The sequence below is a fragment of the Bidens hawaiensis genome, unplaced genomic scaffold, assembly GCF_021521415.1.
Source record: "Bidens hawaiensis isolate Kalapana, Puna unplaced genomic scaffold, B.hawaiensis_p1.1 tig00047683_1, whole genome shotgun sequence".
NCBI lineage: Eukaryota > Viridiplantae > Streptophyta > Magnoliopsida > Asterales > Asteraceae > Bidens > Bidens hawaiensis.
Window position 1 is genome coordinate 36,485 of NW_027498539.1, and position 13,471 is coordinate 49,955.

At 35.6% G+C, this 13,471-nt stretch overlaps 1 protein-coding gene and 1 pseudogene across 2 annotated transcripts; both read right to left on the reverse strand.

Annotated features, from left to right (window-relative positions):
- Positions 1-637: 637 nt before the first annotated feature.
- On the reverse strand, positions 638-2,351 carry LOC143597168 (uncharacterized). Its single transcript, XM_077075752.1, has 2 exons — positions 887-2,351; positions 638-781 (listed from the first exon to the last, which is right to left on the reverse strand). The coding sequence occupies exons 1-2, from the start codon at positions 1,777-1,779 to the stop codon at positions 721-723; spliced, it is 954 nt and encodes a 317-aa protein (XP_076931867.1). The 5' UTR covers positions 1,780-2,351; the 3' UTR covers positions 638-720.
- Positions 2,352-7,094: 4,743 nt separating this feature from the next.
- On the reverse strand, positions 7,095-8,988 carry LOC143597169 (strychnine-10-hydroxylase-like; annotated as a pseudogene). Its single transcript, XR_013146843.1, has 2 exons — positions 8,002-8,988; positions 7,095-7,893 (listed from the first exon to the last, which is right to left on the reverse strand). The product of XR_013146843.1 is annotated as a strychnine-10-hydroxylase-like (transcript).
- Between the last annotated feature and the right edge of the window lie 4,483 nt (positions 8,989-13,471).

Consider the following 13,471-nt stretch of genomic DNA (forward strand, 5'->3'; position numbering starts at 1 on the left):
TGATACATTTTGACCTCTAAACAAGCTGCTGCACATGTTACCTCCCTAATGACCATTTTGCCCCTAATGACAATTTTACCCCTAATGACATTTTGGCCCTAATCACAGGCTGCTGCACATGTTGTGACCAATCACAACTGATACATTTTGATCTCTAAACAAGCTGCTGCACATGTTACCTCCCTAATGAACATTTTGCCCCTAATGACAATTTTGCCCCTAATGACATTTTGGCCCTAATCATAGGCTGCTGCACATATTGTGACCAATCACAACTGATACATTTTAACTTTAATCCCCTTAATGACCATTTTTACCCCTAATGACCATTGTACCCCTAATGACCATTATGCCCATACTGACCATTTTACCCCTATTCACATGTTGCCCATAATGACCATTTTACACCTAATGACCATTATGCCCATACTGACCATTTTACCCCTATTCACATGTTGCCCCTAATGATAATTTTACCCCTAATAACCATTATGCCCCTATTGACCATTTTACCTCCCTAAACAGGCTACTGTCTAAACAACTAACAAACAATCATGAATAGGAGACTGCAAAATACATGAATAAGAGACTGCAAAATACACATACACAATTTCAAAAGTTTCAAACATCAAACACACAAACAAGTTTACCATCATACATATTGTTTCAAAAGCTAAGTTTAACATCATTCAAAGGTTCAAAAAACATAAGTTTCAAACATCAAACAGTGAAAAAAACATTTAAAGGATCAAGCATCATTCCCTTTGGCCTTCCCCTTGACCTTTGTGAAGCTTGAGTTGACTTCTGTGAAGCTTGAGTTGACTTTTTCTTTGCTTGATAGAACCTTCCTTTAGGCAATTCCCTTGCTCTCTTAGAACCTGATAACTTTTTGGAAGCTTGAGTTGACTGGGAAACTTGAGTTGACTGCTGGGAAACTTGAGTTGACTTTTTAGAATCTTTGTTTGACCTCCCCTTTGGCCTTCCCCTTGATCTTTTAACACCACCACCATCATCAATGGCTTTGCCCTTAGCCTTATCAGGGCATGTTCTTATGTTGTGCAATGTTGACTTGCAACAGCTACACTTCATCTGAACTCCATGTTTTGTCAACTTTCCTGGCCTCTTTGGATCTTCATGTGGATCTCTTTTTCTGTTATTCTTTGGTCGTCCAGGCATAGCTTTGACTGGAGGTGGGTCAATGGGGTAATCTACAATTGGCCAATACTTTTCACTAGGCAAAGGTGGAATTGTGAATTGGTAAGACTTCAAGTATTTTTCCTTAAGAAAACTTTCATGAGCAAACTCCTCAGAATTCCTTTTCATAAAGCCAGCCACTGCACATACATGCTTACATGGTATACCAGATAATTCCCACATTTTGCAAGTACAAGTTTTGTTACCTATATCCACTGAAACATCATCCCAATCACTATCTTGAAACACAGTTGAGGATGATGGGTATACTTTACATTTATGGGCCCAACTTTTCTCTTTGTCAAGTTTCTTTTGCACCCTTGGACACACAAAAACATCTTTTTGTAACATTTCAGTGTACCTTGTAGTTAGCCTAGTCATTACTGACACTCTTATATCCTCTAACATGTGAATGATATGTTTGGATCTTGCCTGAATTATGGTTCCATTGAAGGTTTCAGCCATGTTGTTGACTATTACATCACACTTTGTATTAGTTTCAAGAAAACACCTTGAAAAACATTTAGGGTTCTGTTTGACATAAGCTTCAACTGCATCTGGTGACAACTCTAACATATCCTTCATAGAAACATTGTAATCAGCTTCATTATAAGCCCTGCAATCCCTCCAGTAAACCTCCTTATAATCTTCACCCTTATACTCTTTTTTCCAATTTGCATAAATATGCCTTGCACAATTTCTGTGCTCAGCATTCTTCCACACCAAATTTACAACATTAATCAGTCCCTGTCACATTAAAATTGTTAGAAAATATATGTAATTGAGACACAGTTAAGAGAATATATACTTACCTTCTGTTGGTCTGATATAAGTGTCCAACCTCTTCCACCATCTGTGACCTCTAAACATTTACTCAGCTGATTCATAAACCACTCCCAACTGTTATTATTTTCACCTACAACAACAGCCCATGCTACAGGATACATTTGGTTGTTTGCATCCCTACCTACAGCAGCCAGTAAAATACCTCCTAGAAAGGTTTTAAGGAAACACTCATCTAGACATAACACCTTCCTACAACCTGCTAGGAATCCCTTCTTCAAACCATCAAAACACACAAACAACCTGAAAATAAACTCTAATGATCAAGATGAACTTAATAAACTCTAATGAAAATGAGATTGTACCTGAAAAAAGTCTCCAGTGATGAAGATGCATCTGAATCCTCCTTAAGGAACCCTGGTGGGGCAGTTAGGATTCAAATGTTGAACTTGGGTTTGCATTTTTTAAAGCTGCTATATATGATCCAAGTTTACTATAATGGTCCCTCATTGACCCATGAAGCTTCTTATAAGCACTCTTTTTAGCATTATAAGCCATCCATTTATTAATGATCACCTTATACTTTTCTCTAACAGCTGTTTGAATCTCTGCAGCAGGCCCATTAGGTTTTTCCTTGAACATTGGCATAAACTCATTAGCAATGAAGGTAGATGTCAATTGCCTATTCCTTATCATGTTCCTTTGGCAGTTGTGCTTGCCTTTTACTCCTTTAACAATATAGCAACTTTTGCCCTTATGAAATGAACAATACAAATTAAAAGGACACCCTGCCACACACTTGATACGTAATCTCCCACCTCTATTCTTGTTACTGTCACTGATGACTAAATTTCTACCATTTGTCACAGCATATTTCCTAACAGCATCTTTAAAAGCATCCCTAGTAGGGAACCTTATACCAACAACCCACTTGAAATTTTCCCACTCAGTTTGCTGACCTACAACTGGAACATCTTGTTTGTACTTGTTCCCTCTGATGTTATCATCTTCACTCTCTCCAGGTGAGTTAACATCACCATCTGAATCCTCATAGCTGCTGTAAGTTTCTACATATGAGGGCCCTACATCACCAGATTCTTTCAAACCTACATCAACCAATTTACCAGTTTCTTTCAAGCATTCCTCAAGCACCTTATTTTGGGTTGCAACAACCTCTTCACGTACTTGTTTTCTTGCAACAATTGAATCTCTCAGCTCTTCATCATCAGATTCATCATCATCCAAATTAACATTGTAAGACTCATCATCAGAATCATCACAGTCTTCATCTAACTCATCTGAACTACTATCAACTGGTGGTGAAGTGTTTGTAACTGGTGGTAGTTCAATTGGTGGTGAAGTACTGATAATTTGTGGTAGTTGACTAGGTGGTGAAGCTGGAAATACCTGTTTTCTTGCTGTAAGCTTGCTGTACCTCATAGGACTCAATGTTGGATGAGAAATGGTTGGCTGGGATTGTGGTTTACTATGCATTGTTGGATGAGTAAAGGGGCTAGTGGGCTGCATAATGGGCTGGGCTTCAGTGTTAGTGGGCTGGGATTGAGTGTTAGTGGGTTGGGATTCAAGGCTACTGGGTTGTGGTTTGGGTTTCCTTAGTTTTTCGGTTTGAACGTATATAACTAACCTTTCATCAGCTCCAAGCAGAGATGCCATCTCGTTTACTACTCCATCACTATTTAAATGTTTTACCCGACCATCACCAGGTATTAAGCAATATAAGAACAAATCCTCCTTCTTTTCATATGAACCATAATCCATTGCATAACCTAGTATCTCAAAATATGAAAGCTTATCAACATCTAACCCTAATGATGTTGTTGTCCCCCCAACATACCTTAATCTAGGAGGATTGACATCAAATTTCACACCAGTCTTGAAGTCGATATTGATTTTATCACCCATTGTTTCAATCGTCTGGCCCTAATGATGTTCAATCGTCGAGCAATTAGGGTTCGTTCTTCGTCTACAGAGTATTACCGTTGTTGAGATAGAATTAGGGATTGTATTGAGTTAGGGATTTATATTGAGTTAGGGACTTGTATTTTTATACAGATTGTATAAAGTGAGCCGGCCACGTAATGTTACACATATATGTTATACACAGTCAGTAGGCCACGTAGACGTCCACCTAATTTAATTATTGACAGCTCGAATGGCCACGTCAGCAAAAGACTAACGGAGTTAACATCCGTTAGTCGCGGCCGGTTTAAAACAAATGCATATGTAGTTGGTACTGCCAGCAGGCAAGTGTAAAGTTGGGAGGGATATTTACCAATATGCCATAGTTTGGATTATTTATAACAAATTTTCCTTTCAAAATTAATAAATAAAGGACCTGCTATTATCATTTTCAAATGAAGTATTAATGGCCTTTGAAGAAGACATAACGCGCTGTTGTGGTGATACTACTTTCTTTTAAAGCATGAAATGATGAATATGAACCAACAACGTCAACGCATAGCTCAAAAAAAAAAGGCATAGCTCAAAAAAAGGCATAGCTCAAGAAAAGGTAATATCAACCAACAACGTCAACGCATGTGATATCCTATTTGATTCGGCTTGACTTGGCTCCCACCATAGTGATTTGTTAATGTCCGCTTTTACACTTTTTCACACCTATATAGAGAGATATGTTTAGTTAGTTGCACTACATATCAATATATCACAATACATATAAAGAGAGGCTCAACATAGAATACAACTAATCAGTTTGATCCATGCTTACTATCTTTAATATATGGAGACAACAAAAAAAATAAAAAAACAACCATTGTAAATAACTCGTATCAGCAAATCAAAATATTTCCAAACTACCCTTCAAATTATCTGCCGGTTCCTTTTCCAACTTGAATCCACAAAATGCAGTGAAAATATAATTGTATGCATATCAAATCAAAGCTTATATAGCTATGAATTTATATTTAGGTTGATTTTGAAAAAAGTATTTTCAACTTGACCATTTCAAAAACCCACTTTTGTTGTAGTATGCAACTCATAAGTCACAACTTAGGTATATTAACTCTTATAAATTTTTTTTTTCAACTTGTTGCAATGTTAGTCCTTAACAAAGTGCATTTGTCTTAAAATAAAACTCAAAGTTCATAATTTAATCCTAAAAATCTAAACTCAATTTGCACTTTTTGAAATAATGATATTAGTTGACTAAGTAGTTTGTTTTATGAGATTTGCATAATTTTAGACTTATTTCAATTGCAGAAAAAAATATATAAATTGACAACATCTCAATCCCAATGAGCATGATTAACTCATGATTCAATCGCGATTATATAGATTAAAAAGTAAAAATCAGAAAGTCAAAAACAAATTCACAGAACAAAAGGCCAATCGATCATTGATTTGTTTTACAACTTCATTTGTGGGTGCAAGAACTTTTATTTGTTCATTCGTATGAGATGTAATTTAAATATGAATAATAAATAAAAACCAAAAATTTCTTACAATTAACTATATAACTCATGTTTGAAGTTATATGGACGGAGTTATTTTTTTGTTACCACGGATCATTTTTCTCATCCGTCGGTTTCCTTACATATATCTAAAAGTAAAGAAAATTAATATAATAGTGATTCTAACAAAATGGCCAATATTAATAAAAAATGTAAATAAATAAAACTAAGCTTACAATTTTTGGTCAATCTTCGTTGTGTAATATGTTGTGTAGAGGCGAAATTCTCATTGGTGATACCTATATTAAAAAAGCAAAAGATGATAATTTTACCAATTAAATAAGCGTTATAATGTAATCAATATCAATAATGAATAATAAGAATTAGAGTTTAGAGAAATATACCATCATTACTATTAGATATAGGTATTGGCAACACAATATTGATAGATTTGGAAGACATCATAGTAACACCATTGAAGGACATCATCACCTCAAAAACAACAAAAGTCCATAAATATTCATTAAAAATTCTGTAAAAATAAAATAAATTCAAACCTGAATGACGTCTTTGTTTGTTGTTAAGTCATATGGTGTTATGTTCCAAATTTTATCACTGACATTGCCTATCCGAAGAAATATATTGGATAATCTATAAGACAGTTAATCCTAAATTATTTACCAGAGAAGTGATGATAGAATTATTGTAAATAATCTGAATGTTAAATGCGTTAAATTTGTTAATGAAAACTATAAAACAAAGATGAAAAGAAAACTAAAAAACCCAGAAATAAAGTAACGCTAAATGCTTTTAAGGTTAACAACACATAATTGACCTATTGCAATTGGTGTTCTACCTCTTCCTAATTATAATTTTGCCAAAAAACTAACCGAACACCGTTAAAGAAAAAAGGTAAGAAAGGCAGAAAGCTTACCAGACCCGACAATATCTTGTAATCAAGTAAAACAACATATAAGTATTTGATATAATATGGACGTATTTATGGTGTGTGAAAATTCTAAAATCAGACCCTATGTGCTATACTGTACGGCCTCAAATGGGTATATTACCGTCTCAAATACTATTAATAGACGTTTTTGGAATACTTCAAATGTCAAGATTCATCACCTGACAGTTCCTGACAGTTCCCGTGTGAAGAGTGTTTGCATTATATTTCTACTTTTGTTCACCAAACTCGTGTGTTACACGGGTTCTAACCTAGTTTGTATTATATATTGAGATGAATGAAAAAGGGATAATTAAGCAGAAAATATAATACTCTATCATGGTATCATATGCCTCCTAAACCCTAGCCGTCCCTCTCAACAAAACTCATGGCTTCCTCCTATCTTCTTCTGATATTAGACAGGCAGCAAGTTATGGCAGCTCAAGGACATTTTTGGAATACTTCAAATGTCAAGATTCATCACCTGACAGTTCCCGTGCGGAGAGTGTATTATGAAGTTGCAGAACTTCTAATTTTAGAATTTTCACAACATTAATATTTATTTGCTTGTCAAGGTTATACACAAAGATCTCCATAGACAGAAATCAAAGTTGCGAAGATTTATTCATTAGTTTAGTTTTATGTATTACGTTTTCTCATACCCGCCAGAACTAAAGCATACAATTTATTTATAGAGATGTTTACAAACAGAAACAAACATACAAATAACTTTAATACATGTAGCAGAGAGCTAACTAATACAAATGCTCTAATAAAAGCTTATTGTAACAAGACAAGAACTGATGTGTTCTCATACTATATTATGGATTAGTTATCAGTATATAACTCTAGCTCACAAGATGAATGGAAATGAGGTTGTAAATGATTTGAAATGTGATATATTACGATCATGCACCACCATGAAACATATCATGGGACAAACGAGGGGTAAGAAGGACATCAAGTGGGGTTGTTTTGCTTCCAGTTTGTCCCGGGCTTTCAGTCATATCAATTGGTTCATTTGACGGTTTGTTTATCTCAAATTGTTGAATCACATTGGCTAATGTTAAAGGCAAAACCTTCAGGACAAAGAAAATACCGGGACACATTCTTCTGCCACTACCAAAGGGAAGCAGTTCAAAACTTTTTCCTTTAAGATCAATATCTTTATGGCTTGTCAAGAATCTTTCTGGTCTAAATTCAGAAGGATCTGCCCATATATTTGGATCACGATGGATTTTCCAAATATTTACAAACAAGCGTGTGCCTTTTGGGATGTTGTAGCCACTCACAATGCAATCCTCCATCGACTCACTGAGGAATGGAGAGCGGTCCAGCCGGGTGTAAACGCATTGTTTCTTTGACAACGGCATCGAGGTAAACTAAGTTCTTTAAGTCTGACTCCTCCACTAGTCTATCTTTTCCAACATGCTCATCAATTTCATCTTGGACAGCTTTTAATGCGCTTGGGTTATTAAGTAGCAAAGATAAAGCCCATGTCAAAGTCACAGCTGAGGTGTCCGAGCCAGCAACTATTATTCCCTGCACAAATAAAACGACCGTGAATGTTGTTGGACTTAACTATGAGCTACATGGAGTTAGCTTAAGCAAATAAAGTTCCGATAATTAATCAAGGTTATTTAAGTTTACCAAACTTGTGGCTTTGATAACTGTATCATGGTCATAGCCTGGGAAATCCTCTTTGGTGGCATCTTGAAGAGCAGAGATCAGCACATCCATGAAGAGTTGGTCACCTTCTTGTTGTGTTGAGATGGACTCTCTCTCTCGCTTTCGCCTCCTTAGCCATCCATCAACGACGCTGTCAATTTCTTTACCTGTCTTCTTCATTTCTTTCTCGTATCCTCCCAGGTCTAAACCATTTGTAAAGGGAAGGAAATCTGACGCAACAAACGTAGTTAATAACTCAAAGAATTTCTTTACCGCATTTTGAAATCGAACTCCTTCTTCATCACTGTGGTGGAACCTATGCCCTGTGACAATCCTCATAAGAAGGTTAATTACCAAGTTTCCAAACCATTGTTGGATGTTCACCTTTATCATATCTGAACCTACACTGTCTTTGTTCGTACGCCACATCTCGTAGATATCTTTCGTGGATTCTCTAATTTCTGAAACTCGAGTGTGTCCAAGCATCTCAACTTGTCTTTGAGAGAGAGCCTCAAGCGTAATGATTTTGCGAGCTTGTCGCCAGTAAGGACCATACGGAGAAAAGGGGAACGAGGCATAGTTAAAGGCAATGAGCTCTATTGCCTTTGATTTTGGTCGAGTTGCAAAGGCCTTGTCGTTTGTAGTAAGGCACTCTTTAGCTACCGCCCCGCTGCTCACAACCAAAGCTTGGTGAACACCAAGCTTGATGGTAAAGATAGGGCCATACTTATCTGCCATGTCACCTAAAACATGTTGAGGTATACGGGATCCACCGAGAAGGTGTAAGTGTCCGATTACAGGCCATGCGCCCTTTGCTTGAGGTGCCGCAGGGTTCTTCACTATGTTTGCCTTCTTTCCCCTAAAGACCTGAAGCAGAAAAGCTATTATAAAAACAACAAGAATGGATGTTAATGTTGTTGAAAATGAGAGAGTATGGAACTCCATGTCTTCTCTATGCAAAGAGAAGTATGCAAGTGATTACACAATTGATAGTGGCCCTAAACATGAGTATATATATAGCTAATCGAGAGGTGGTAAGTCTTGCATTAAATTATATTATATTTATAAGTCTGAAGAAGAATTCCTGATCTATTAATACGTGTTTGAAAATAGGTTGCTATATGAAAAGTAATAACTAACGTATGCCATGACATACACTAATTACCAAAGCAAATGAACGCTTAATGATGGATTGCCAGCAACCACCACGATTTCCACGCTAGCTGGTGACTGGTGTAGTGGTGTTTGAAATAATTTAATTTGATCAGCCTAAATATTATTAGTAACATCCGTCAAGTCATTTAAAAGCCTAATAGACCTAGTAACTAATATTTTGAGAATTCATCCTAATGGGCCGGGTTCGGGCGGGATATTGCCAATTCCATACCTATATCTGGTTGTAAATTTCAGTCCCATATCCGACTCATTACCCCTCGTGTATGTGTCGGGTAATTACTCGTCATGTATCAAGTACATCCATGTGTATTAGGTATACACGTTAGTTTGTTAAAAAAGTTTTCATTTAGAATTTGCATGTATATTTTGTTTTACATCATAATTATTGTATATATATTTTATTTATATATGAACTATTACAAATTAAAATATGTAACATTACATACATATAATTGTTCTCATATAAATAAATAATAGTACTTTAATTGTTATATATCTTTCTACATAAATTAACTTAATATACAAAATATAAATAATATTTTAAAAAACATATCTTAAATACAAATTTTTTTCCCGTATAACGAACCTACAAAAATGAAGTGTTATTAACTAGACAAAGGTTAAAGAAAAATAAAATTACTAATTATAAAGATCGGGTTTATAATTCAATTCGGGGTATAGACTTAGGGGGTGTTTGGTACAGAGAAAAAAAATGAGAAGAAATGGAAATGGAAATAGGAGAGAAATGGAATTGGAAAGAAATGGAAATAGGTGGAGAATTGAAAATCATTTCCTTTGTTTGGTAGAATAGAGAAAAGAAGTGAAAATCATTCTCCTTCTCTCAACCTAACTCTTCCAGCTGCCACCAACTCCACCTTCTCCTCTCTCTCTCCGGCGACCGTTATTCCTCCTCTATCTTCTTCTAATCCACCACGGCCACCAACCACTAAAACCACAGCTGCCGCCAACCACTCCGCCGCGATTTAGGGTTGCTAGTTGCGAACGGACGGACGCCGGTCGGAGTAGGACGCGACGGAGTAGGGTTCCGCCAGTCGGAGTAGGACACGAACGGATGTTTTTGCCTACATCATCGCCGGAGTTGCTAGTTGCAACGCGACGGAGTAGGGTTCCGCCGTGCCGGACATCATCGCCGGTCGGAGCAATGGAAATAATACCATACACACTTTTTGCCTACACCGAGAAGACAGATGAGTAGAGCAGCGAAGCGATGGTGGCTCACAGAGAATTCCATTTCTCTTCAAAATGGAGAGAATTGGATTTCTCAATTTTTTGCCTACACCCAATTCCCAGAGAAATCCAATTCTCCCCCCAATTCTCTACCTAATTCTCCCAAACAATGGAAATCCAATTCTCCACCCTCTTTTCTCTCTACCAAACACCCCCTTAGAGTAAATGGGTATGTGCTTTCAGGTAATCGGGTCGGATATCACCAAATCTCATACGGGCTTCCAGTATACCTGTCCCGGATGCTTTGGGTTTCGGGTTACCCGTTGAGGGGCTCGGGTATCGGATTTGATAAGCTCCTAATAATATATTTCAATAGTCATCTACATATTTTGAAGTTGAAGTTGAAGTCTAATGAATATATATTAATAACGAGTAATAGATAATACTATTCAACGGTTTGAAATTAATAATAGATAGATAATAATTTTCAACGGGTGTGGTGCATTGAACAAAAGACTTTCTATGATATCCATTATCCACAATAATTGCATTCACATTCCAAAATGAGCTAGATCTTATGTGTACGTACATTTAGGGCGGATTAATTGTGACAGGAACGTTCGTTATGGGAAAAGTAAACGGGTCGATCAAATGTATAAAATTTTACTAACGGTTGAATCGATCATGTGGCTCAAAACGGTTTGTATAATTGATTTCCAACAAAATGTGTTGACTGAACATCGTTACGAATCGCGAATCCTGAGTTAAATTAGATTACAGATGCATATATCGTCACTATACACTATTTTGTTTAATATTTACAGTTTTAAATATATAGGTTTATTGATAATTATTAAATGACTATATATTTATAAAACGTGTCTCTTATTTGTCAAAATCAAATAAAAAGCAACCATAAATCCATAAGGCACATAGTCGGTCCAGGGTCGGAATATTGTGGATTGCAGTAAACACAGGGCATATATAGTTAAATCGAGGTGGTAAGTCTTGTATTATATTATAACTTTTTCGGATTACTCTATCCATAAGTTTTTGAAATGGTTACCTAAGAAGAAAACATGTGTACGATTAATTTCACCGATTATATAGATATTGTCGACTTTATATTCAATTTCAAAATCAACAGACAATACCTTTCAATGACCGCTCGGAAAAAAAAAAAGAAAAAGAAAAAGAAACAAATATATATTTCAATGGCTTGTATTTAACGTGTGCCATACACTTACCTTAAGCTAAAGACCTTTGATAATGTTTATTTTTGCAAGAAATGCAAAGTTAAATAAAATAACCAAACAGTAGAATAACTAAGCACCAAAGGCCTTGGTTTTTTAACTGCGATTTATTTTATCAATAATAAAACCGTTACAAGTAATTAGGAGCTAGCTAGAAGCATACCACTTTTATGACTAAATCAAATTAATGATACCTACCTTCTATATATCTATATTATATTATTAAGGAAGAGTAAAGGACATATTATTAAGGAAGAGTGAAGGACAATCATGGTAATTTCACAATTAGGGGACAAGGACAAAAGAGACAATTCATAATTCGAAAAAAAAGTAATTTGCCAATGTCTTAATATGTTTTTAAAGCTTTTGATGCAAGCTGTTTAAGCTTAATCTTTTATAAAATTACTCTTTGGAAAAGGTTTATATGTTATTAATAATCTCCATGCAATCAATCCACTAGACCATTCAATGTCTTCAATCATATTATTGCAGCATCTGCATCCGTTATTTTCTCATTGTGGTTATAGCATTCAATGATTAATTGAAGACATGACTCTATGTATACTTCATTGCCCCCCTATATCTATCTATCTATCTATCTATCTATCTATTATCACTGAAGCTCCACCGTTTCTCTCCCTCTTGCTATAACTTCCGATGCGGTATCGCCGATCATGCCCTCGTCTTCTTCACCTCGCACTTTCAGAATGAACCCTTGTCTCAACATTTCTTCTCGATACATCTTACATTCGTGTCTTTTCTGGTAAGAATCTAATGACTATTACTTCAATTTCATTGTCCATGTACAAATTTGTTCATCTTTTGCCTTAAGTTCCCCGAAATCACTATTAGAGCTATGATATTTGGTGTTATTTGTTTGTGCTTAGAAACCACTCAAAGAAGCCCCGCCCCATGCACCACCTGTTGAGCCTTACCAGAAGTTGTCAAAATATTCCAATCAACAACATGTGCGGTTTGTATTTATTTGCTATATTTGTTCAAATAAGCTGAAATTGTTATTTAAGCCCACTGAGTTCAGTTTGCAGGTGTGTGTTTTATTCTCAATTTTGTTGATACTTGTTTTAACATCCCTTGTCCCTTCAATTTTTGCTTCCAGTTGTATGCGAACAACGTCAATAGGCCCCAATTCGGTGATTTTTTTCTCAGCTATGTGTTCTGTTCTCATTTTTGTTGATTCCCATGTTTGGTATATTTCTTGAATTCTATTTGTTGCCATTGTGTTTGGTTTATTTTGTTGAATATTGTTTGTTGCTATTATGTTTTGGCGCTTTGGTTTTAACTTTTAGCCGGGAATCAATGTTATCATATATGTCCAATTTATTTTAGTAGTTTTATTAAGCTCGAAATGCCAACAACCATATGTTGTTTCTTTGGCTGCAAAATATTATACACAATTAATATTGTAGATTACAAAGCATAAAATCTTGACAACCTTGAGTTTGGTATTACTGATAAGTTTTGAAACAATTTACCAGGAGATTATACAATCTTAAAATGCCAACTGAGTTCAGAAATGATTAACGTTATTACTTGTAAGTCAAATGGTGTTAATTCAAATAATTCATGCCTTTTAAGATCCTTGATGAGTATAGTGCAACAACACTTATGCTTTTAGTTACTTTTGCATTTGGAATAATCAGAGATCTTCCTGTATTTTTCTTGCATTTGGAATAATATGAGATCCTAATGTATTTTTCTTGCCAGCTCCCTCTATATCACCCCAAGCAAAATATACCATTATGTAATTTAAGTTTTTTTCCTTGTTCATCACCAAAATTAATTGGATCTGAAATCATAGTTGTGTGTATAATCTT

Coding starts and splice junctions, on each gene's coding strand:
- LOC143597168 (XM_077075752.1), bottom strand. CDS start 1,779: ATGAAGGATATGTTAGAGTTGTCACCAGATGCAGTTGAAGCTTATGTC. Junction 782..886: donor TCAACTCAAGCTTCCAAAAA/GTTATCAGGTTC, acceptor AGCTTCACAAAG/GTCAAGGGGAAGGCCAAAGG.